The sequence below is a fragment of the Lepidochelys olivacea genome (genome assembly GCF_965140295.1).
Source record: "Lepidochelys olivacea isolate rLepOli2 genome assembly, chromosome: 9".
NCBI lineage: Eukaryota > Metazoa > Chordata > Testudines > Cheloniidae > Lepidochelys > Lepidochelys olivacea.
Genome location: NC_140419.1, coordinates 27,266,377 through 27,291,346, shown reverse-complemented (window position 1 = coordinate 27,291,346; position 24,970 = coordinate 27,266,377). Strand labels below are relative to the sequence as shown.

Below are 24,970 nucleotides of genomic sequence, written 5' to 3'. Positions count from 1 at the left end.
CATCGTTCAAATACAGTAGTGGGACTGAAAAATTTGCCAGTTTTACCTAAGTGAAAAAGACATGGTCATGTCAGCATTTGCGATATTTCTTTTTATTTCCCTGGGCTTAGTACAGGAAATAACTTGAAAACTGGAAGGTAAAAAAAAAATGTTAGCAGCTGCAAATCTTATCTTTATTTAAGGCATTTGGTAAGTTTTGGGCACCACCATCATGAGCTACATTTTTTTAAGGGGTAGTGAAGCAAAGAGAGTTTCTTAAATATTTCTATTTCTGTATGTTGCTGCCATCTGGAAAATTGGAGATGTTATTCACTAACATAAGTAGCACGGTCTATTTCACAAAACATCCATAGTATGCAATTCTATAGGACCCCCTAGATCCTTCTATATAAATCCAGAAGGAACCAATACTTTTGAGCTGGTGGGACTGTAAATGCCATTCTGTTAAAAACTTTTAGCTATAAAGTAAACAGTCTCTATTAAAAACTATTATTTGCTCCACTGATTTCAAATATTACATATAGAATAAAAGGCTACTGTGAATTACAAGGAATCCTATAATAGTTTATAGACCGTTTAGAATTCCTGTACAGAAATCTTATAACAATGCTATGCTTGATTAGCACCATAAAACACCTGTAAGCAATTTTTAGTGTTCCTGAAGGACAATTTTCTGATGGTAAATACAAATAGGCAGTATAAAGATTTTTGTTTAGCTAGGGAAAAAAAGTATGTCATTTATTTTTTTTCTATTAATTTATTATGTACAATGAAGAATGAAGGATTAATACATAACAGTTGCCTTAGATATTTGGAAATCGCTTTTTTGTGTTATTTTGGTGAATGAATTTACTAAGTTGTAATAAGGTGATTGCTATGATTTAAATGACAGAGTAAAATTAGTTGATATTTTTATTACAATAAAATAGTATGTTTCTTGGCTGTTAGTTTTCTGCAATGTATAACCTAGATCATTTTAAAATAAGATACATTAAGACATAAATGAGTCACATTATGACCAAAGTTACAGTAGTATAATGCCAGAGTAATACCATTGACTGCAATGCAGCTACTTTGCACTTACACGGGTGTAGTTGTATCAGAGTTGTACCCTAGAGTAACAGCAGAATCCGGCACCATTTCTTTATTAAAGACAAAACAATTACTGATGCAAAGAACATGTATTTTACTATTTGTGATTAAGAATGTAATCATCCACTTTCATGTAGAAAATGTCTGTGGTATTGACACTAGACTTTCAGTTGATTTTAATGGTAATTGTAAAGATTCAATGAGGGAAACCATGAATTAGAAATGCTTGAAGTAGGGGTCCAGCCTGAGTTTCACAATGAGAGCCTAAGGGTATGTCTTCACTACCCGCCGGATCGGCGCGCAGCAATCAATCCAACGGGGATCAATTTATCGCGTCTAGTCTAGAAGTGATAAATTGACCCCCAAGTGCTCTCCCATCGACTCCTGTACTCCAGCGCTGCGAGAGGTGCAGGCAGAGTCGACGGGGGAGCGGCAGCAGTCGGCTCACCGCAGTGGAGACATGATGGTAAGTCGATCTAAGTATGTCGACTTCAGCTATGTTATTCACGTAGCTGAAGTTGCGTAACTAAGATCGATTTCTCTCCCTCCCACCCCCCCAGTGTAGACCAAGGCTAAGTGCAGTTAGGTATGTTGTGTTAAGAGGATCAGAAGATAACCAGCCAGTCAGTGTAGTAGATGAAGCCCGTGAGTGTGTTAATCTAGCTATGGGTCTAGGAAGTTGTGGTTGAGATCTAAATTCCCTGTAGATTTATCTGCTACAAAACAAACTCTTTGTGATATCCTGATATCAGTATTCTGACAGTTTGTAAGATCATCTTAACCATATTTCTCTATTCCCAGGAGATGTGATGTTTCTGTGTCAGCTATGGCTAGAAATGAATCACTTATTGATGACTTAGTGGTTTTTATTCCTCCTATTCATAGGAGATCAAATATTTGTTTTTATTAGATCTGCATGGTAATGCAAAACATGTTACGGAACGCAGTCCACAGATGCAGTGTTTACTCATCTTCCATATTTTTGTTCTGAGGAACATATAGAATATGCATGTTCTTCCAGTGTGGGAAGTACACTTATTTTAATTATAACATTTAAAATACTGTATATTCAGGAAAAAAGTTCTTACTGACATTATTTTACCATGTTTTTAAATGAAAATATTTTGTAAAAAATTGTTTTAAAAAGTGAACAGTTAAAGGACTTTTCTAATATGGCCTACCGCAGGTTTGTACTCCTTCAGCACGAGTTAAAACGGTACCGGATAAAGAACATAATTTGATGATAAATGTAGTTGCTTAGATGGATATTTTTCTGTGAAGTGCATTACTATGAAGTTGTGTGTCAAATGCAGTAATCTCATTGCTGTTGAACAGCTGGTGTGTCTGTAACCCGTTTTCGATCTGATACTCTGAAACTACTACTTGCCCTCACATCACATTGATTTCAGTGTGTGTTGAAAATGCTCAATATCTCTCAGTGACAAGGTGCACAACACTTTTGAGGATTGGATTTATGGAGAAGAGCAAGTAGAGTGTATGGAAGTATTGTTTATATCGGTGTGACCTGCACCTCCTCTAGCTCTCATCTCCTCCCTGGTCTGTTGACGTCTCCTCTTGTGTTCTCCCTCTATGGCCAGCTAGCAACACCAGCTGATTGTGATTGGGCACCAGAAACTGTACACAGTAGCCTCTCTCCTTGGAGGTTCTGTTTGAGGATGTTTGCATGGAAGTGTCCACACAACAATAATCTATATATTTATTAAAAATAGAGGAAAAATGTAATTAAAACAAAAGAAACCATTTGCTTAACACATCTATATTTACACTTCCCATAATCTAGATAGGGCATTCTCAGGTAAATTACAGAAGAAAAAAGGAAAGGGTTGAATAGCTTACATCTCTTGAAGGTAATCCCATCTCTGTTAAGACTGTCAGCCTCCTTGCTCTCTAAATATCAGCTCTTCTCTAATGTCTCCAGGACCTGCTTATCAAACTGCTTTTTACGGGTCAGTTTGCATGTTCCAATGTGCCTTTCCTAAACAAGTAGAGAGAGAAGATGGCATAGGCGCTGACTCCGTGGGTGCTCCAGCGCTAGAGCACCCACAGGGAAAAATTGGTGGGTGCTCTGCACCCACGGGCAACCAAGCTCCCCTCCCCGCCCCCTCACCTAACCTCCGCCTCCTCCCCATAGCGCGCCGCGTCTCCGCTTCTCCTCCCAACACTTGCTGCTGCAAAACAGCTGTTTCGCAGCGTAACAAGCTCCGGGAGGGAGGGGGAGGAGTGGGAATGCTGCGTGCTTAGGGGAGGAGGCAGGGAAAAGGTGGGGCTGGGGCAGGGATTTGGGGAAGGGGTTGGAATGGGGGGGGTCAGGGGTGGAGTTGAGGTGGGGCTGGGGGCGGGGGGGGGGTGTTGAGCACCCACCAATGCCAGCAGAAGTTGACACCTATGGAAGGTGGTGAGGTAATATCTTTTATTAGACCCAGTTCGGTTGTTATGCTTAACAATCTGTTCTACCTTGCATTTAGCTGTGTGGCTTGGAGTCCCTTTCCCAGACCTGAAGAAGAGCCCCAGTGGTGTGGCTCAAAAGCTTGTCTTTCTCACAAACAGAAGTTGGCCCAATAAAAGATATTTCTTAATCCAAGGCAGTTACTCCCAATTTCCAAACCAGATTCCTCCATTTACCTGTGCACACAATAGGGTTTGGGAATTTGCTGCATTGGGAGATGGACCATTGAGGACATGTTGACCTGTTGATGATGATTAATAGCTGTCTTTCAAATGCGTAGCTGCCTAGCCCAATGACCACATTTCACAGAGCAAGTTGTCTGGTTGTGTCTAGTTTAAAATCCATTCCAGCAATTTTTTTCCCTTTTGCAAAGAAATGAGAGTTGTGGTCAGGTCCCCAGACCTTCTATGATACCCTGAAGCTTTTTACTCTTAAACTCATTTATTTTAAATAGGTTGTGCAAAACTGTTAAACATGGGGTGCATTTGAAATCGTTTGTCTCAGATCATATTCACCTATCATGTTCTCAGTTGTTTATCAGGTTCTTCCAAATGGCAAAAGGATTAAAAATAAAAGGGTGTAAAAATATCTGATACTAATCCTTCTAAAGATAATACATTTGGTAAGTGGATTGTGTTACTGCTGATGGTGGATGTATAGTAAAATGATAATTATTTTCAGACTCTTATGAAAGGATGTCACTAGCCTTTTCTCATCAATGCAATAACTATGTTATAAAAATGTCATGTAAACTGAAGTAATTTATATATAATAATAGTGTTTGGGTTAAGGGAACAACTTTGCTAATGAACTAAAGCTAATATTTATTCTCTGTATTGTTTGCCATTTTCTTGCCTGTTCTTTTCCTTCAGGATGTCTGTAACACTGCTGTAGCTCTTCAAGAAGGCTTTGACAACGTAATGGTAACCACACTGCTGTCTTCAACTTTTTTTTTCTTTTGCACAAACATGCATTTCTTTCAACTCACAAGCTGCACAGTTTGCTGTAAATGAGAATGATATGCTTTGAGCTCCCCTGTTACTCAGATACAGTGTGCGCATGTGTGTAACTAGGGTGACCAGATTGCAAGAGTAAATGGTGGAGGGGCAGCCACAGGCTCATAGCCCCCACTGGAATGATGGGGGAGGGAGGTACACAGCCCTAGGAAGCTGCAAGGTGGGGGGGGGGCACACGGCCTGGCTCCAGCCCCACCTGCAAACTGCAGGGACGCACAGCCCCAGCTCCAGCCCATGCTGTGGGTTGGGGGGCACATGGTCCCGGCCCCGGCTCCAGCCCCTGCAGAAACCACGTGTCGGGGGCGCACAGACCTGGCACCAACTGCATGCTGCGGGTCTGGGGTGCACAGCCTGGGCTCCAGTCCTGGCTGCAATGGGGGAAGTCTCAGGGCTGAGGCAGTGAGTTGGGGTGTGGGAGGGGGGTTCAGGGTGCTGACTCTGGGAGGGAATTTGGGAGCAGGGGCTTGGGGTGCTGGAGGGGGTGCGGGCTCTGGGTGGCACTTACCACTTCTGGGGAGCCACCTGAGGTAACATTTCCCTCTGGATCGCAGGTGGAGGTGCAGCTAGGTGGCCCTATGTGCTGCCTCGTGGGCAGGTGCCACCTCCACAGCTCCCATTGGCCGCGGTTCCCAGCCAATGGGAACTGCAGAGCCAGCGCTCATGGCGGGGGCAGCATGTAGAGCCCCCCCCAGGACCCAAAGGGAGATATTGCCACTTCCGGGGAGCTGTGCGGAGCCAGTCAGGTAGGGAACCTGCCAAGCCCACGTCAGCTGGAGGCCTGACAACCCTACAATATCGGGACACATGGTGTCCCGATCGTACATCGGTCCAGACGCGGGACAGAGAGTTCAATCTCAGGACAATCCCAATTTTATCGGGACATGTGGTCACCCTATGTGTAGATTACATATACACATGCACACATGGAGTGTTCCTTTAGACACGTTTCCTATTATTTTCCTGTTTTAAATATTTCATATTTTTTGTTCTACAAGATTAAAGGAGAGATGTTTCTGATGCCACACACATCTAAGCATGACCCATATCTTCACAATCTGCCCATATCTTCATGCTGATTGCTGGTTTTGCTCCAGTTTTTACCTTCCAACACCTCCCTGCCTTGAGCTTCTATTATGCCAGCTTTAATCTTTTAGTAAAATGAGACTTACGGGATTCTGCAGTAGTGTTCCCAGTACTGCTCCATGGACTGACTGACAGATGAGCTGTAAAAGTAGTGTGGGCAACATGCTTCTCAGCACCCTATTTCATGCCATCAAAAATTCCAGAGAAGCAATTAATTCCATTTAGATTATGGGCATAGGCCTGTTCCTGCTCCCACTTAAGTGGATAGTAGTTCTGCCATTTCATCAATGGAATCAGAGTTCTTCCTTGTCCCTCTGTTCTTGGAGCCCCCCCTCCCCCCCCTAATGCTTGTGATCTTGGATCTCGTGCATGCATGGACTGTGCACTGCACTGCTGTCATATTACTGAGCAACCTTGGAAAGCAAGTTTTATAATAAATGTATTTTAGATTTTGCATCAAGTAAAAGAAATATCAGTACAGCATGTTGACATATGAGTGCTAAATATTGAAACATAAACCCTTATCCCCATTTCAGAAGTCAGAAGATAAATGATGTTTCATGATATAGTGTGTAGCATATTTTACATTTTTGTATTAGTACTGAGTTTTTATCAGAAATTGGAGAAAATCATATACATTTTCTAGCTAACCTTTTATGAAAGGATATTGTGTCTCTGGGATGTCTATTATCCAAGGGTCAAGTTTTAATAGAGCGTAGTTCCCATTTAGGTACCAAGATAAATGGCCAAGTTTTTAAAAAAATCTCAGCATGCTAGGCGGTCTATTAAAGCTGAGATCTTTTAAAAATCTGCTTACAAATGTCACAGTGGGAACCTTTTGAGTGCTGAGCACCTTTGAAAATCTGACTTAAATGGCTTGTGACTTGACATTTTGTCAGCAGACAAGGGGTAAAATCTTGACCCTGTTGAAGTCAATAAGAGTTGTGCCATTGATTTCAATGGGGCCAGAAATTTCATCCAAATTTAAAAAAAAATGAATAAAATTACTTGATTAAAAACTAATCTATTGTTGTGGCTTGGTGAGGTTCCTATTCTAAAAGCTGTGTTGATGGCTTGCCAGGCATTATTGACTGGGAAAGTTAAGTTTCAAAGTTGGTTGTATGCTTTACTTCCAGTCCTGGGGAACACTGTTTATGTTGGTAAAGCATTAATTGACAGAGAGAGACAAACTAAATCAATCTTTGTAAAAATATCTGCTGGATGCTGTGATTTTAATATTTTATATATTTGCAATAAATATTTTTATTTACTAGAGACTTGGCAGCAAAGGGATATAGTTTGGCATCTGTGCAGTTCATAAAACAAGTCTAGATTTATTGTGGGCATACAGTGGAGTCTTTCATTTTATACAAATGTATCAAACCATGATATTTATAGTCTAAATCATAGAATATCAGGGTTGGAAGGGACCTCAGGAGGTCATCTTGTCCAACCCCCTGCTCAAAGCAGGACCAATCCCCAATTTTTGCCCCATATCCCTAAATGGCCCCCTCAAGGATTGAACTCACAACCCTGGGTTTAGCAGGCCAAAGTTCAAACCACTGAGCTATCCTTCCCCCCAAATAAGTGTTAGTGTTTTGCTCTGTTTCCAAACACAGATTTTGTTGCCAACCTGGCTGAGGTAGCTCAGGCTGCTTAAATGGTCGATGTCAATTCTATTGCCTTACTATAAAAGGTAACTTATGACCACACAACTTACCAGACAGTGTATTCAGTTCAGTTTCAGTTGCAGTGAGCTTTGCTGCATTTTATTTTATACATAATCAGATCATAAGATATCATTGTTACTATTGTAAGCTTGCATCCGCTCTCAAAAGTGCTCATTTTTGTTACATGCATGCACGATTCCATTTCTCACCAATTCACTTGCATGCTAGTTTACTCCTGACTAAGTAATGCCTGTTCTGATTAGCCTTGAGAATTTATAAAAAAAAAAAAAAAATCAGAGTACTTGCTTACACCATTGGAATTTTCTCTGTGGTTGCCTGCTGCTCTGGATAAAGTTGATTTGTATCCTGCCTAGCTAATAGCTTTTTGTTTTAAAGTTCACTTTTGCCTATACTGAGAGCTCTTGTCTGACCTAATGCCTCATTGCTCAAGTGGTACCCCTTAGACTGTGGTCATAAATAAAAATATGCTCTGCTTTGTAACTCACAAAACATAGCCTGCTGGGCTTCAGGTTGTACCTTTTAATTGTTGAGAAAAGTCTGTGTATGAATTTTATGAGCAAGAGTAATTAAATTTGGGGGTTCCTGCCTACAACTTGGTTCTGTCTGTGAAATCGTACGTCTAGTCAGCATTTTCTTCATGAATTAGGGCTCAATTCAACTCCTACTGAAGTTTATGGAAGTGTTTCCATTGATTTCAGTGGGAGTTGAATGGGGCCATTATTAAATGAGTGGACAAAATTCCATTCTCCATTGACTTCATTGCCAGTTGGACATATTTATCAGTAGAAGAACCAGAAGCAATGATGACAAAGGGCTGACACATTCCACTGAATCCCTAGAAAAGAATGTGGGCATCTGGTTTAGGCCTTGAGTCTTTTCTGCTACTCTTTTCCCAGAGTACAGTACAACTAACCCCAGGTTTTCAGGGGGTTGGGCTTTGTCTGGCTCTCCAGCCAAACTCAGTTACTCCTTGTCAGGGTAATGTCTCTGTGATGGGGTTCCCTGGACTGTGGGACCGCTGAGCCCTCTGTACCACCAATCTGGTGTATCCCTCTCACACTGTGATACTGTTGTTAAGCCACAAACCTCTGGCAGGTGCTGCACTTACACAGACATCCACAGGCAGGGACACACTCAACTGAGTTACATGAATGCTTTCCCAGTCACTCATGAACCAACAATAGAGAGTCCCCAGCCAATGCCCCCGCCGCTCCCCAGCCTTGTACCCCAGAACTGTACCATCTTTCCCTGGTCAGAAGCCTGACCAACGTAAGTTGATTACCCAGTCTGCACCTCCCTTGATGTGGAGAGGACACACACTAGCATTTGTAAACTGAGCTGAGATTTTCCAAGCACTTCAACCAAAGCACACTCTTTTAGGTAAAATATAAAACAGATTTATTAACTACAGAAAGATAGATTTTAAGTGATTATAAGTAACAAGCATAGAGATCAAAGTTGGCTACTTAAGAAACAAAAATACATTCGTAGTCTGTTCTACAAACTAGACAGGATTTGAATCAAACAATGCCTCACCCTGACAGCTGGTAAAACCACCCTTTCCAGTTCAAAGTCTTTGTCCTCCAGATGTTTCTTCCAGGTGTTGAGTTGGGGTGGGGGGGATGAGAGAGGTCAAGTGATGATGTCACTTCTCTTCTTTTATAGTTTATTCCAGCTTGCTGGAAAGATCCATGCTTGTGACGTGGGGATCCGCCCCCTTTTGTCAAGCAGTGTCCATTGTCTACGTGCTCTCTCTGAGAAGTCTTCTGGGATGGCTGTTGGGAGAATGGATTCCCTTTAATGGGACATCAGCACATCTGGCTACTCCGTTGTTGCACCTGAAAGACTGGTTGTGAATGTTCCCAATCTCTCAACATATTTCAGTAACACACACATAGCAAAACTTCCTAACTTTATGTATAATGATAGCACGCACAATCCAACAGGATATTAATGTTCAGCAGATCAACACTTTTAAACTGATACCTCACAAGGTATACTTTGTACAAAACATATAATAACTTTATGACAGTGGTGAATTTGGGGACTCCAGGGGCTGCTGATCTCTTTATGCCCCAGGTCTATTTCTATTTTCCTGATGCTTTTGTGGCAGTGTCCAAATAATAGTTAAATGTAGGGCTGTTATTTACTTATTTTTGTATATATTTACTATCACATTTCAGTAGTTTGTATAGCTTCCAACAATGTGACTATTAACAGGATGAGAGTGAGTGATAAAGAAAAATTCCTGTTGCTCTTGAGGCAGTATCTCCAAGTGGCATTACTCTTTGTCTCACTGATGGCACTCGTGGTACATTGCTATTGGCAGTGTGTTATTGTCCAGGTGGCTTTGAATGATAGTGCCAGTGTTTTGCTTGAATGTGGTGATAATACATCTGATGTTTTGTTTTTCTTTTGGGGCTTTTGGGTTTTGTTTCTTGGTTGTTTTATTGCTGGGGAAAGTGAAGCTCAATGCAAAATCTGGACTCTGAACCTTAAAGCTCCTGTAATTTGACGTATGTCTACAAATGTTTGGTGGCTTGAATCCTTAGGCCCAGATTTTTGGTATTTTTCAAAGGTGATTTAGGCACTGAGGAACTTAAATTTCATCTACTGTCAATAGAATTAGGCTCCTAAGGTCCTAAATCCCATTTTTAAATGAGACTTAGACTCCATAATCAATTAGGGGTTGCAATGCTGAGCACAGCAACGCCTAAATACTCTAAAAATCTGGGCTGTAGTGACTAGGACAATTGTCCAATTAATCTGTTAGAGGCTTCAGAATCACAGAAAAAATGTAAGTTTCATTATACCTCTCTCAGTTTTTCACTTGCAAATTGGTGACCCGCTTGATCTCGAATTTGTGCCCAACACTAATATTTTCTTCATCATTCTTCCTTTCAAAACCTGTAGACGAGTGGCACTTTAAATTTTTTAGTATTTTGTTATTCGTCGGGGACATCACCACTAACGTGTTTGCTTTTGAAAATTAAATTGTAACGAACTCTGCTATTGCACCACTGACCTCACTTGCTTGGGTGCATTTCGTTTGTATGGACTCTGGCTGTGTCACAATTTATATATACACATATAGGAGACCATTTAAAATCAACAAATGGGGGTCTTTATGAGCAAAAGCGCTGCATGTGTTTTCAGGCTATACTGGAAATGGTTGCATTGTCTGTCTGCCTATTCAATAGGTATTTATATTTCACCATAATATCTGAGCACCTTATGATAGTCATAGTCCTTTATTTTCATTGTTTGCGCTTTCTGTTGTGAGGGATAGTTCTTACAATAATTGATCATAATGGCTTCAGAAAGTTATTCTTTGTATATTAAAGCAAGTGATTTTCAGTGTATTGATAAGTCTCCTGCATAATTCAGTGCACTGCCCTCAAGAATTTATTACTTTTTTAATCGAGAAGGACCAGTTGTATTCCAGATCTTATTTTTAAGTTATAGCCTCTCTACTGTCTTGATGATCGTTGGTTTTTTCACTGCATTGCTGTGCTTACAGTAGTGTTTCTGAGCTGAACAAAAGATAACCTTTTTACCTCCTTTCCCGACACCTCCTGCAGACAGATGTAGAGGCACGTATTGTTCAGTAGTCAGCTCAGTGTCAGAAAACAGAATTTTCTTGAAGGAAAAGGGTTGGAAACTGGTTCGTTAATTCTGTTCAGGACTAAACTGCATGAGCTGTTTGGATCCATGGACAGAAACAGAAAGACTTGTATTTAGATTAAGCAGATTTTATTTGATTTGTACTTTGTCTTTCAGGGCCAGCCAATAGATCAGTCTGCTATTTTCGCTCAGCAAGTACGTCCTTCTTCCCAGCTTCCACAGTATCCAGGGTTACAGCAGGCACAGGTACTGAGCTTCTCCTAGGGAACATTTGCTACAGGCTGTAAGGTATACACATGAAACTCACCTCAGTGCAGAGGGTCCAAGCAGTGCCCTACATCCCATTTAAGACCTGCATTAAAGGCTTAATTGGGACTTAAGTAGTGAGTCTTAGAATTTCACCCTTAATGAAAAGTTATTGACAGTTCTCTAGTTCCTGCATAGTTTAGTCAAACAAATCTTTTTGGCAGGCTTCTAATCTTTTCCCAATGATCTGCCTGTAAAGTCCGTGTGTGCCACAGTACTGAGTCTAAAATCCAGCCTGGTTAGAGTGAGGTTGGGATCACTGACTTTGCTCCCCTCATTGTGTCATCATGATGCTACTGATACCGAAAAGAAGTGTTGGTGCTGAAGGCCCCAGATGCCACTCCTGATTAAGCACCGAATAACTAGGCAAGATATAAATTAAAAACAGAAATGAATGTGTTCACGCTGCAGCTGAGGGAGCCTATTAGAAAAAGAGAAATACACTATTAAAATATAAGGGTAATTGCTGTTTGGTATAATTACACAGTTGAATGTTTTACTGAGGGCTCCATTGTCCAGATTTTGCTTTTTAATAAAGGTTACCTATTTTTCTTTAATGGCTTAAGGATACGAACATGTGGCCTTTGTTAAATTGTACCATGGGCTGTTTTCCATGCAGACTGTGCCTCATGGATACACAATGTACAGTACTCAGATGCCTTTGCAACAACAGCAGGCTGGTGGTGTAGTGCTTTCACCCAGCTACAACCCCAGAACGTATCCAGCAACTCATTCCAGTCCAGCTCTAATGGAAAGACTAAGACAGCTGCAACAACAGCCAAGTGGGTACATTCAACAGCAGGCTGCTGCTTATATTCAGCCTTTAACAGGCACTCAGCGGTAAGGCTTTATATGTTCTTCTGGTTTATTATATTACAGGGACTTTGCGGTCTTGATATATAGCTCTAATACTTGATTTAAAATTATGTCCATTAATCAGAATGAGGTTAATGGCGAGTCTTGCTACTGTTACATTTGTTCTCCCTCCCACTTCCCGCCCATTGTTTGTTACAGTCACTTGTTGCTTCTTGTTTTCAATTACAGTAGAACCTCAGAGTTATGAACACCTTGGAAATGGAGGTTATCCATAACTCTGAAATGTCTGTAACTCTGAACAAGACGTTACGGACTTCGGCCACCGGGGCGGAGGGGTTGGGGCTGGGACTGCAGCTGCAGGGTTTGGTGGGGACAGGGCTCTGGGCAGGGGTGGCTTAGGGCTTATAGAATCATAGAACCATAGAATATCAGGGTTGGACGGGACCTCAGGAGGTCATCTAGTCCAAACCCCTGCTCAGAGCAGGTACAATCCCCAACTAAATCATCACAGACAGGGCTTTGTCAAGCCTGACCTTAAAAACTTCTAAGGAAAGAGATTTCACCACCTTCCTAGGTAACGCATTCCAGTGTTTCATCACCCTCCTAGTGAAAAAGTTTTTCCTAATATTCAACCTAAACCTCCCCCACTGCAACTTGAGACCATTACTCCTCGTTCTGTCATCTGCTACCACTGAGAACAGTCTAGAGCCATCCTCTTTGGAACCCCCTTTCAGGTAGTTGAAAGCAGCTATCAAATCCCCCCTCGTTCTTCTCTTCCGCAGACTAAACAATCCCAATTCCCTCAGCCTCTCCTCATAAATCATGTGTTCCAGTCCCCTAATCATTCTTGTTGCCCTCTGCTGGACTCTTTCCAATTTTTCCACATTCTTATTGTAGTGTGGGGCCCAAAACTGGACACACTACTCCGGGTGAGGCCTCACCAATGTCGAATAGAGAGGAACAATCACGTTCCTCGATCTTTTGGCAATGCCCCTACTTATACATCCCAAAATGCCATTGACCTTCTTGTCAACAGTGTGTCCTTGTTGCCTCATATCCAGCTTCTCGTCCACTGTAACCCCTAGGTCCTTTTCTGCAGAACTGCTGCTAAGCCATTCGGTCCCTAGTCTGTAGTGGTGCATGGAATTCTTCCATCCTAAGTGCAGGACTCTGCACTTGTCCTTGTTGAACCTCATCAGATTTCTTTTGGCCCAATCCTCTAATTTGTCTAGGTCCCTCTGTATCCTATCCCTACACTCCAGCGTATCTACCTCTCCTCCCAGTTTAGTGTCATCTGCAAACTTGCTGAGGGTGAAATCCAACCATCCTCCAGATCATTTATGAAGATATTGAACAAAACCGGCCCCAGGACCGACCCCTGGGGCACTCCACTTGACACCGGCTGCCAACTAGACATGGCGTCATTGATCACTACCCATTGAGCCCAATAATCTAGCCAACTTTCTATCCACCGTATAGTCCATTCATCCAGCCCATACTTCCTAAACTTGCTGACAAGTATACTGTGGGAGACCGTGTCAAAAGCTTTGCTAAAGTCAAGGAACAACATGTCCACTGCTTTCCCCTCATCCACAGAGGCAGTTATCTCGTCATAGAAGGCAATTAGATTAGTCAGGCATGACTTGCCCTTGGTGAATCCATGCTGACTGTTCCTGATCACTTTCCTCTCCTCTAAGTGCTTAAGAATTGATTCCTTGAGGACCTGCTCCATGATTTTTCCAGGGACTGAGGTGAGGCTGACTGGCCTGTAGTTCCCAGGATCCTCCTCCTTCCCTTTTTTAAAGATGGGCACTACATTAGCCTTTTTCCAGTCGTCCGGGACTTCCCCCGATCGCCCTGAGTTTTCAAAGATAATGGCCAATGGCTCTGGAATCACATCCGCCAACTCCTTTAGAAGCACTCTCGGATGCAGCACATCCGGCCCCATGGACTTGTGCTCATCCAGCTTTTCTAAATAGTCCCGAACCACTTCTTTCTCCACAGAGGGCTGGTCACCTCCTCCCCATGCTGTGTTGCCCAGTGCAGCAGTCTGGGAGCTGACCTTGTACGTGAAGACAGAGGCAAAAAAGCCTGAGAGCACCCGAGCTCAGGGCTTTAGATCTGGGGGGATCGCTGGGGCTCAGGGCTTCAGCCCTGCGGCTCCTTTCCCAGCTTCTGCCCTGTGGGGGGCTCTGTGGCTTGAGGCTCCCCACAGCTCTGCTCCCAGTTTCAGCTGGGTGGGGGGGTGCCAGGTCTCAGGGCTTTAGCTACAGGGTGAGGACTGGGGCTGAAACCGGCACTCCCCTCTTAGCTAAAGCCCCGAGCCCTGTCGCCCCACATGGGGCTGAAGCCAAGAACGGAGCCACGAGGCTGAAACCCAAGTGCTCCCGAGGGTCTGAAGCCCTGACCTCATCCCCTGCCCAGAGCCCTGACCCCCCTCACTCTGCAGCTGCCGCCCTAACCCCACCCTGGTTAAAACCCTGAGCCCCATGGCTAAAGCCCTGAGGCAGTAAAGTATTTAGTGTGTGTGTGTGTGTGTCTGCTGCTGCCTGATTACTTCCAGTTCCAGAGGGTGTCCATTTGATCAGGAAGTACGTAACTGGTGTTCATATCTTTGAGGTTCTACCGTAGATTATAAATTGTTTGGGCACAGACTGGGCCATCCTCTGTATTGGTGCAGCATCTGCACAGTGGAGCCCTTCTGTGTATAAGAGCATTTTGAGTCCATAATACACAGAGAACTTACCAAGTTAACACAATACCATAATCTGGTTTACAATCATAAATCCTGCAGGATCCATAGGGAAATAAATGCTGGAAAGTCTAGGAAACACAAGATCTGTTCATTCATTGAACTAGCGATGGGCAATTTTACTTTGCTTATGTTTGAATGCATTAGATCATTACTAGTTTGAAAGTTCAGCTCAGATGTAGTGGCATTTACGTTCTGCCTAGGAGAGACTATCAGAGAAGTCGCATAAAGGGAAAATCAAGAGTGGGAAAAGGATGTAAAAATGGAACAGAAAGCAGGCAGAGTGAATGGAAATTAAATCAATGGAGAGAGGGGGAAAGAGGGAAATTCTAATGAAAATGTAGGCTAGGATTTTCAAAAGTGCCATGTGTTGGCCTAACTCTGCTCCTATTGAAGTCCCATGAGAGTTTTACCATCAACTTCAATAAGAGCAGTGTTAGACCAAAGCCAAGTGCCTCTGAAAATCCCACTGGCACTGTATATACCAGCCAGTCACTTGTGCCAGCCTAGCTTTTAGAGCACTTTTCTGTCCCTACTATGGAGCAAATTTTACCCTTCAACTAGAAATGCACATTTTTATCCAAATGTTCCTTGAAAAAACAGGTTAAAATATAGGTGAAAAAGTTTTTCACAAACTCCAAATTGTTGTGAAAACAAAAAAACAAGTTTTCAAGATTTGCAAAATCTCAGACTCTACAAATTTATCTGTCCCTACTTGTAATGGGATAGAGTGATTCAAAAGGCTGTTTTTAAAAGGACACTTTAAAAGTCTTCCCACGCTTTGTTAAAAGTATCTCTGAGGTCACGTTAACTATGGGGACTTGAGGATAGAATAGTTGTTGGCTTTCTTTCACTGCAGATGTTATTTTTCAAAGTCAACATGAAGCACGTTGATTCCATTTATTAGTTATGTAAGTTATCACAGTCAAAATGACTAATATGACCAAGGTTTTAGAGTCTAACACATGTACAATACCTGATATTAATCTTGCATAATATGCTGATTTGGGTATTGTAGAGCATTCTCAAACTCTAAGAATAAAGCTTCATGTTTGACCTAGGACTGTAAAATATTTCTAAAATATGCTTAATAACTTATGGCCTGATGCAGCTCCCAGTGAAGTCAATGATAGTTTTCCTGTTAATGAGATAGAATGGGTTAGTGGATAAGGCACTGAACTGGGCATCAGGATTCCTGGATTCTACCACTAACCTGTTGTGTGGCCTTGGGCAAATTGTTTCCCCTTCCTTTCCTCTATTTCCTTTTGCACACTTTGGTTTGTATTTTTAGACTGTAAAGACTTTGGTGCAGGGACTGTTTCATTATGTGCTTTTACAGATATTGCAATCCTATGTCTTTGAGAACCACTATATTAAATTTATTAAAGCTGTATGTAGGTTTGTGTCCTGCTCCTTGGGATGGATTACCACAGCTCCTCTAGTAACTAAAAACAGTAGGGGGAGACTACCCCAGGACCGTAAACAACTTTGGAGAAGCACTAGCTCCTGAGATTTGCATATGCTGATTCAAGCTGGGTTTGTCACCAAGTAAGCAATAAAGAGAAAAAGTGGGGTATTTAAAGGGTGAGTTTAAACAGACTGAGGACCTTTTTTCTGAGCGAGCAAACAGACAGGATTTTTGAAGGATAGGAAGGGGTTCTGGTTTACCATGCTCCCCATGTGGAAGATGGGTGAATTCAGGTATGCTTAGTAAGCCTTTGGTTTTATTGGTTTTTTATGTGTTTTCTCTGTGATGCTTTGCCCTAAGAATAAATAAATAAATATATTCTGCTGGGAAGGAGCTGTGTAGTAGCATATAACTGCTGCATATGCTGGTCATTCTCCGAGTCAAGAAAGCAAAGCACGGGCACTGGCCATAGTGGCATGCTGGCAGACTGGCATGCTGGGGATATCACACTGTATGGCAGGGAGCTATACAACCTTAAACCCTGGTCAGAAGGGAGTGGGACATGGGTCCCTTCCCAAAGACAGATCATGGCTGGAGGCCTGAGACCTGACTGGGCACTCTGGGGGTGGGGTTGGGCAGGGTTGGAGAACATGGAGGTGAAGGGAGTACAGGGGCAGTTATCCTGAAAGTGTGAGACCTAGCCCAAAGCTGCTCCTATAAAAATAATAATAATAATTAATAATAACCTCAGTGGGAGCTGCATAGGTCCACAGAATAAAATAGAAAAGCCTTAAGAGTTGTTGCTTGTTTACATAAACTTTTGTATTCATGAACTTTTCAATTTTTTAGTAGGTGAATTGGTTGCTTAGAAAAACTAAGTAGCTATCAGTCCCGGCTAAAGACACTATTTTAAATAGATCATAGAAATAAATATATAGGTATTAAAGTATTGTAATTTTAATTTTACCTTAAAACTTCATTTTTATCATGACATGATCTCAGAATCAGTACCCCTTCTGTCCCCAGTGGTGGGGAGGCTGGCTGCATTTCAGGTTTCAGCCTCATGCCCATCACCCAGACACTCTGGAGATCTCTCCAGCAGGGTGAGGACTTGATATATTTCAAATCATGAAAAAAAATATGCAGGAAAAAATGTAACCGCTGCTTCCCCCAACTTAATAAAAAATAAAAAGGTTAAGGCCATTTTTATGCACACCAATGGAGCAATAAAAGGCATTTTCTAAATCTATTTCTGCTGGGATTTTCAAAACAGCCTAGGAGAATTAGGCACCCAGATTCCATTAAAATTCATTGGGACTTGGATGTTCAGTTCCCTTTGGCTCCTTTGAAAATCCTAGCCTGATTGGAATAGTTCCAAGAGGCCCTGATCAGGATCAGGTACAAATAGAGGTAGAACAGTCATTGCCCTGAAGTGCTTGCAGTCTGTTCTGCTTCACAGTTCACTTTAAATGTCCTCAGCATTGTTAAAAATTATAATCCTGGCCCACACATTGTAGAGTAACTGATTTTTATCCTTAAGGTCAAATATCCATTTTTTCATCTTAGCAACAGCATCAAGCTTGTGTCCAAGTTTTTCTTCTGTTTCTCCTTTCTTCTCTGTTGGTGAAGAGATAATTTCCATCTTCTGATGACTGCATAGTGGGCTGCTAACAACAAAGCATTAATCATCTTGGGTTTGTTATAAAAATGTCCGAGCCTTGGCCATGTTCCAAAACTAACTATCCTGTTAGGGAAATGAATTGTCTCCCTCAGTGTCCAACCAATGAGATATCCTCTAATTTGGGTGTATTTACAATTTTTACTGTAACTTTGGCATGTCTTTACCTCACCTGATTTTCATTACTAAATTACACCACTAGTGGAATACACTGACCACAGTTTTATTTAATCAGCTTACAAATAAATAATCATTAATCATCATGTCGAAATCCAGGTCATTCACACCATGAGAATGTATCCCACACTGAATTCTATCCCACATATTCTGGAGTAACACTGATTTATCAGTTAGGGAATAACGACCTATGCCCTGCTGCCTATGACACATGATGTTCTTCTTTCTCTGTGTGAATTCAATTCTAAACCAATCCCCAGACTAAAACGCCCCTTTTGAGCCCAAATGTCAAAATGTGCCTAAATCACTTCCAATTTAAGAACAGCATTGTATTATAATGGGGGGAAATTAAAAAATATTTAGTGTGTTCAAAAATCAGTTTAATCTAGGACTACAGACATGAATGTGTATTAATCAAATTGTACATTTAATGCATAGTGTTGCTAGAGGGCAGAGATAAGGTTGTTTTGGTTTGCTCACTGTGCATTTCCATGCTTTAACAGGTTTGGATTTCTTTGAAGTTGAAGCTTAACTCTGAATGTCCTGGGTTTATAATGCTTGTTTTGGAGATAATTACATCATCCTTGCAATGTTTTTATTAGAAAATACTGATATTCTTAGCCTCAAGTTCATCTTAACATGGTTTTTGTCTAGAACTAAATCGTAAGGCTGGTGCAGAATGCCTGCTTCCTAGTTCTACAATAAATGTTACATGCAGTGTAGAAGCTGGCTGCTCATTCGAACAGTAGCTGGATTTCTTCTCTTTAATTTAATTAATGTACAGATATTGATTTCAACCACATATTACTATCCAGTTCAATTATTAGATAATAGCACTGTAGATGTTTCCATTAAATACTTTTTTCCTAAATATTCTTGCTTGAAAATACAATCGTCCTGTAAAATTTGTGTTTCAAATATACAAAGAACAAATTTTAATCCAGGGAGTTGAACACTCACACTTACTTGATCTTTGTCTGTAAATTAAATACTTACCCTGAAATAGATTCTTCTCATTCAGACTGACTCACCAACCTTTGCAACAGAGTTCCTTGGTCGGAGGGGGACTTGATACTGTACCAACCACAGCTCCTCACCCAAACCTTAATTCAGTACAGCTGCCTCAGGAACAGATGAGACAGAGACAACAGCAAATTCGACAACAGCGACTCCTTCAGGTGGGACACATGGTTGTGTTAATGAAAAGCATATGTGGGGCCTTATTCGCTGAATCAGGTAGTGGCTTTAACCTGGATCTCCCGTGTCACAGGTGAGTACCTTAGCTGCCATGCTGTGGAGTCAGTCAGTCAGTCTCTCTTGCTCTCCCTCCCTCTAGTCCAGTGAATATTTAATTATTTATACAAAATGGAAGAGCTCCAACAGGAGAGATTGGGAGAGACCCATCCCAGAATAGTCAATAGCCTGGTGGTTAGGGCCCTAACCGCTGGGCTATTGGCTATTCTGGGGTCAGTCTCAATCTCTCTCTCTCTCTCGTTTTGAACAAAAATATCATCCTGGACCTGAGAAACCTTCCCAGTGAATCAGCATTTTTCAGCAAAAAAATAATTTGTCAAAAGATTCGTGATGAGCCTTAGTTCCTCTCCAGTAACCTCCTCTGTGCCTCAGGCTATTGAGCTGTGACGATCGCAATTTATAGTTTTAGGTTATTACAGTATTAATTGGCAATAAGAATATGTATATGCCAGAATTAAAGTTGGGTGGAAACAGCCCATGTCTATAATATTTTTGATTATTCTGATTTGATGATGTACTCCAATTTGGTAGTTAAATCTCAGTTTGGCAGTTAAAAACCAAAACTCCACCCTGGGGTTGATATAGAGGTAAAAGCAACACACATTAAAAATACTTTGTGTTTTTGGTGACGGTATAATTATTTTCATGCTTTAACTCTAATGCCAATAGCTCATTTTTAAAAATATTATCAAGAAACTTATGTGAGCATATAGTTAACAGCTGAATATACCAAACAGTCTTTTACATCTGTTTCTGCAGTGATGTTTCGACAATAGATATTATGAACACTGTATTGTAAATATTTGTTGTTCATCATCCATGATATGGCCAACACTGTGCAACTGGAGAGAACAGCAGGGTCCAGCTCCTAAATATTATAGTGAGGAACATGCCTTCCTCAACCAACACTAGAATCATAGCTTAGAAAGATAAGTAATGAAAAGGCAAATTCCATGATCTGTATCCCTGGAACAGCAAGAGGCTGCTATGCCTTCTCAAATCAAAAGGCGGCGGCTGCTGCTGCTATTGCTATTAATCATTTATATAATATTATACATGTATACATATTATTGTTGTTACCATGGCAATGTTCTTTCAGTTGCAGCAGCAGCAACAACAGGGTCAGCACCAGGCACTTGGTCTCCAAGCAGTGCAACCACAGCAGCCTTTGGTAAGCAGACGTATTAAAACCAGACGTTTTTGTGTGCACATAAGGGTGCTTATGGGGTAGATGTTGTTACTCCTGGAAGTAAAGCAATCTAGGAACAGTGCCAGTAAGGGCTGTATAAGCTTACTCAGACGGCTCTGCCTTTGCATGTCAGTGCTGATGAGCACAACCCTGTAGTTTCATCCAGGGTCCTCTCTGACAGTCTTGCCAAATGGTGGGATGGGTCTGATGATATGGCTAAGACAGGTTACCCAATGACTATCTTTTCTTTTTTTTAATGTAAAACCCAGATTTGAACACGTGTCATAAAGCAAAAGGCTTGTGTATTAATCCTTTGCCCCACCTGGGCTACCTAAAACTCAGCATTTTAGTTTGTCTTTTAGAAACACTAGTTCTGGGACTGGTGTACCATGAACTACCCAGTTACCCCTAGATGTCAGTGTTCAGTTATACTGGGAAAGTTGGAACTGCTCTTACTCACGTCAAAACTGTTGAATAGCTAATTAACAGATGCCTACTTCTGTCAGTCTGGAAACTTTCATGAGCACTAAATTCATTTAATTATTTTAAATTCATGAGTTCATAGGCTCTGAATATATTATTTGAGTGTGTGTGATGATGATGATCAGCCTGGGTTTGGGATGACCATATTGCTTACATGCAGTGATTATACCTTACCCATGCTGATAAATCCTATATATTGCACCAAACTATCTTAGATTCTATATATGCCACGCACTTAACAGAAACTCTGTTTCTGGAACTGTTTGAGAATTTTTTAAAAATGTGATTGGAACTCCCTCTGTCTTACTTTTATTTTGTTCCCCCTGTAAAACCAGGTTGCTGAAAGGCCATGAATCCTATTATGCAGACTTGGAGGCAGAGAGAGCAATATAACCAATACATTTTAAAAACCTCTCAAATTCTTATTTGGATGCTAGACATTAAAATGCCACTCTTTCAAGCTCTGGTATAACAGCAAGGGCTGGTGTAATATTGGAAACCTGGGAATCTCTCCATTCTAGGGTGTAAACCGATAATGTATTAGCCTAGAAGGAATGAGATATTTGAACTTAACTTTTACTGCAGCAGCATATGTTGACCATATATTCGGTATATACTATGTATTTTATAAATTTCCTCATGTTATTGAGTAATAAAGAACTATCTTCACTTGCTATGCAGAACTCAACTTTACAGGAAATTTTTTGCAGCATTGCTAATGGTTTTAGCCTTACATTTTTATACAGATTTTTGTTTTAAAACTTTTATGTGAAAGCAGGATAATATGATTGAGGCCAGTTATGAAACTGTGTGCACTCTCATATGAACAATAGAATCCAATTGGAATTCTAAGGCGCTTTATATTTTCCTTTGACAATTTAAATATATTTGTATTATATTTACTTGATTTTTATGGGCTCTTCTGGTGTCTAATTTTAAACAGTGAAAATTCCACTATCATATTTAATCAAAAACTGCAGTTTGTAGCTTAATGCCTAAATATGATTCTAATACAGATAAACGGGTTTAAATCCTGAAGAAGTAGTTGTCTTGATATACTGATAATGTGTGCCAAATGGTTAAAATATAGTCACTCTCTTGTATTTTTGAAACTAAGATGTAGCTGCCTGTTATCTGACATTTCAATGTGTATAAAAAAGGATCTGTGGCCGAACACTCTGGAATGCTGTTCTGGTGTTTTTGTGGGGATCCAGAACAGAGTAATGGCATAGTGCCGGAAGTGTGTTCTAGCACTTCTGTTTTTTGGTTAGGACTTGAGCATATAGTAACTCTGTAGAGATGCGTTTTACTGATTGGTCATGTACTGCAGTTGCATGGAGAGTACCATATAATCATAGTAACTTTCAGAATATTTCTTTGTTAGTCTATAACATTGGAACCTTTCATTACATCTAAAGTATGAAAGTATCTTGGTAAAAACATTTGAATGACCTGGTCTCCTCCCAAACCATCGAGTAATTTTCTGCGAACATGTTGTTTTACTATGTACTACGTTTGTGTATTTACACTGGAATTTTGAGAACTTTCTATCCTTGGTTATATGTCTTTAAAAGTAGCTAACTAAAGGAACTCAATTTAAAGAGTAAGCCACACAAAAATGTGATTCCTACAAAAAGAGCCAGATTAGAAACAGGTTCCCAACTTAAATGAGCAAGTTTAAAGAAAATATCAGCCCTTAGTGCTAAATTGTGCACCCTGAGTTTTTGAACTAGAGTGTTTGTATTCTGGGGAACCAAGTTACCCGAATTGCATTGTGTTTAAGTTGGATGTTAAGTTGGATGTCTAGCCCTTTTCTTAGGTAGCTGGTTTATTATCATAGGTGTAACTTGTGGATTGTGTATGTCTGAGTCAGCTTCTCCTGAAACCGTAGTTATGAGCTGAAGATTGTACCATAACATGCAAAAAGTACTTTTCATTAGATTTACAATATGATCTTTGATGTGACCCATGTCTTTGAGCTCATAAAGTAATAGTGATTGTGACATGTACCATATAGCTAAACAAGCTGTGACCAGGGCCTTTGAGTTTGGCAGAGAAAGTATTAATCATCTAAGGTCTTGTCTACACTGCCACTTACAGCCCTGAAACTTTCTTCGCTCAGGGGTGTGAAAAAACACCCCCCCCCAAACAATGCAAGTTTCAGTGCTGTAAAATGGCAGTGTAGATAGTGCTACAGTGCTGGTAGCTGCGCTCCCGGTGCTGGGAGCTCTTCCTCTTGCGAAGGTGGTTTATTACAGCTCCGGGAGAGCTTTCTCCCAGCACTGGAGCCCTCACTACACAGCCAAAATCAGCTGTGTAGACATACCCTTAGAGGCAGAATCACTTCAGGTGGTGCAACACAGCAGGACTAGCCTATCAAGGAGGAATTAACATACTAGCAAATCTCAGGGAGAGAGCTGGGGTTGGAGCTGAGAGAAGGCAAGGGTGGAAATTGCTCCTTGCCCCAATTTCAAGATGCCTGAAATAAGTCAGAGTTAACACTGGTTTGGAACCATGGCTGAGGACAGCCTAGTATCGCCTGCCATGGCCTTCAAAGCACTGGATCTTCTTTGTATTTTCTTGACCCTGAAATACACCTCCCAGCTGTCTTTTACCTGCAATAAGCACAACACAATGCTCTACATAAAATAGATTTTTAAACAATTAAAATGATCTTTTGTGCCCTGAGAGTTTTTCAGAGTGGCTGAAAGGTGCTTCTGAAAAGGAGGAGAAAGCCTCTTTTGTCTCCTGTGAGCCCAGGAGGCTTCTGAATCAAACCCAGACCTGAAGTGAAGAGAAACTTCCTAGCTTATTCAGAAGGACCATACTGGTTCCCAGAGGCTCAGTCTAATCACTGAAAGGACCCTTTTAAAATTTTTTGCAGCTGTGTCGCTAAAAGTAAGGTAGTGTAAATGCTGTTTATCAGCACTTTTGCCGACAAAATTCTTCCCCCCCCCCCTACAAGCGGGGTTCGCGTTGTTGACAGGAGAGGGTTCCTGCCGGCAACGAGCCTTTTACACTGCCACTTGCCAAGGCAAAACTTTTGTCTTGGAGGGGAAGAGCGGGGAGTTTTTAAAGCACTTGTGAACAACAAAAGTTTTGTTGTTCAATTGGCAGTGTAGACAAAACCCAAGTGAAGATTGGACTGTCACCTAATGATCTGTTTAAGCTGTATTGTCTGTGTCTGTATTGTCTGTGTGCTGCTTGAGCAAAGACTTTCTGAAAGTAAAATATATTAGACTATGGAATTGCTGTGGTGGTATAGCTGTGTGGATCCCAGGATATTAGAGACACACGGGGGTGAGGTAATATATTTTACTGGATCAACTTCTGTTGATGAAAGAGACAGCTGTGTAGCTTGAAAGACAGAAGTTGGTTCCGTAAAAGATATTCTCACCCACCTTATCTGATTAGACTATAGAAAGCTTTTGAAGCCTCATTGCTTTGGGCATCTAAAACTTTCTAGACTATGTCAATCTAATTTAATGTAAAGAAACAATCCTGTATTGGCTGGTGGGGCTATATCAGAGCTGATACAGTACATCTTTACCATATGTCACTTCTTTGCATTTGAGAAAAATCACCATCCTCCTGGGAAATTACTTCAATATTGGGAAATCCTACTGATGATCTGCTTAATGTACTTTCATTATAGTAACTTTTGAAGGCTAACAGTGATGGCTGATGTGCTAAATTAAATATCAAGGATACTTGCAAATACAGTGAAAAATCCTGTGACATGTTTTGTTACTAGAATTTGGGCAGTTACCTTTTTGTTTTAAAACACCTCAACCTGCATGAAGATATTTTTATCTCCTGAAATAAGTGTAAATTTTAAGGTTTATTTTGGCCCTTGCTGTTCTGTCTCCTCAATGACTTTTAGGTCTTAATCCTACAATAAGATGATGATTCTTTCCCTGCTCCTACACTGCAC

General features: G+C 41.1%; 1 protein-coding gene across 2 annotated transcripts in view; it reads left to right on the top strand.

Annotated features, from left to right (window-relative positions):
* The window catches only part of MED12L (mediator complex subunit 12L), a 322,334-nt gene that overhangs the window by 282,075 nt on the left and 15,289 nt on the right, over nucleotides 1-24,970 (top strand). The window contains exons 39-43 of one of the 2 annotated variants that reach the window (XM_084639003.1): nucleotides 4,432-4,482; nucleotides 11,130-11,219; nucleotides 11,899-12,119; nucleotides 19,132-19,288; nucleotides 20,464-20,535. In XM_084639003.1, the coding sequence (XP_084495129.1) occupies nucleotides 4,432-4,482; nucleotides 11,130-11,219; nucleotides 11,899-12,119; nucleotides 19,132-19,288; nucleotides 20,464-20,535 (591 nt within the window). The remainder of the gene's footprint in view (nucleotides 1-4,431; nucleotides 4,483-11,129; nucleotides 11,220-11,898; nucleotides 12,120-19,131; nucleotides 19,289-20,463; nucleotides 20,536-24,970) is intronic. The other variant, XM_084639004.1, reaches the window with a different exon arrangement.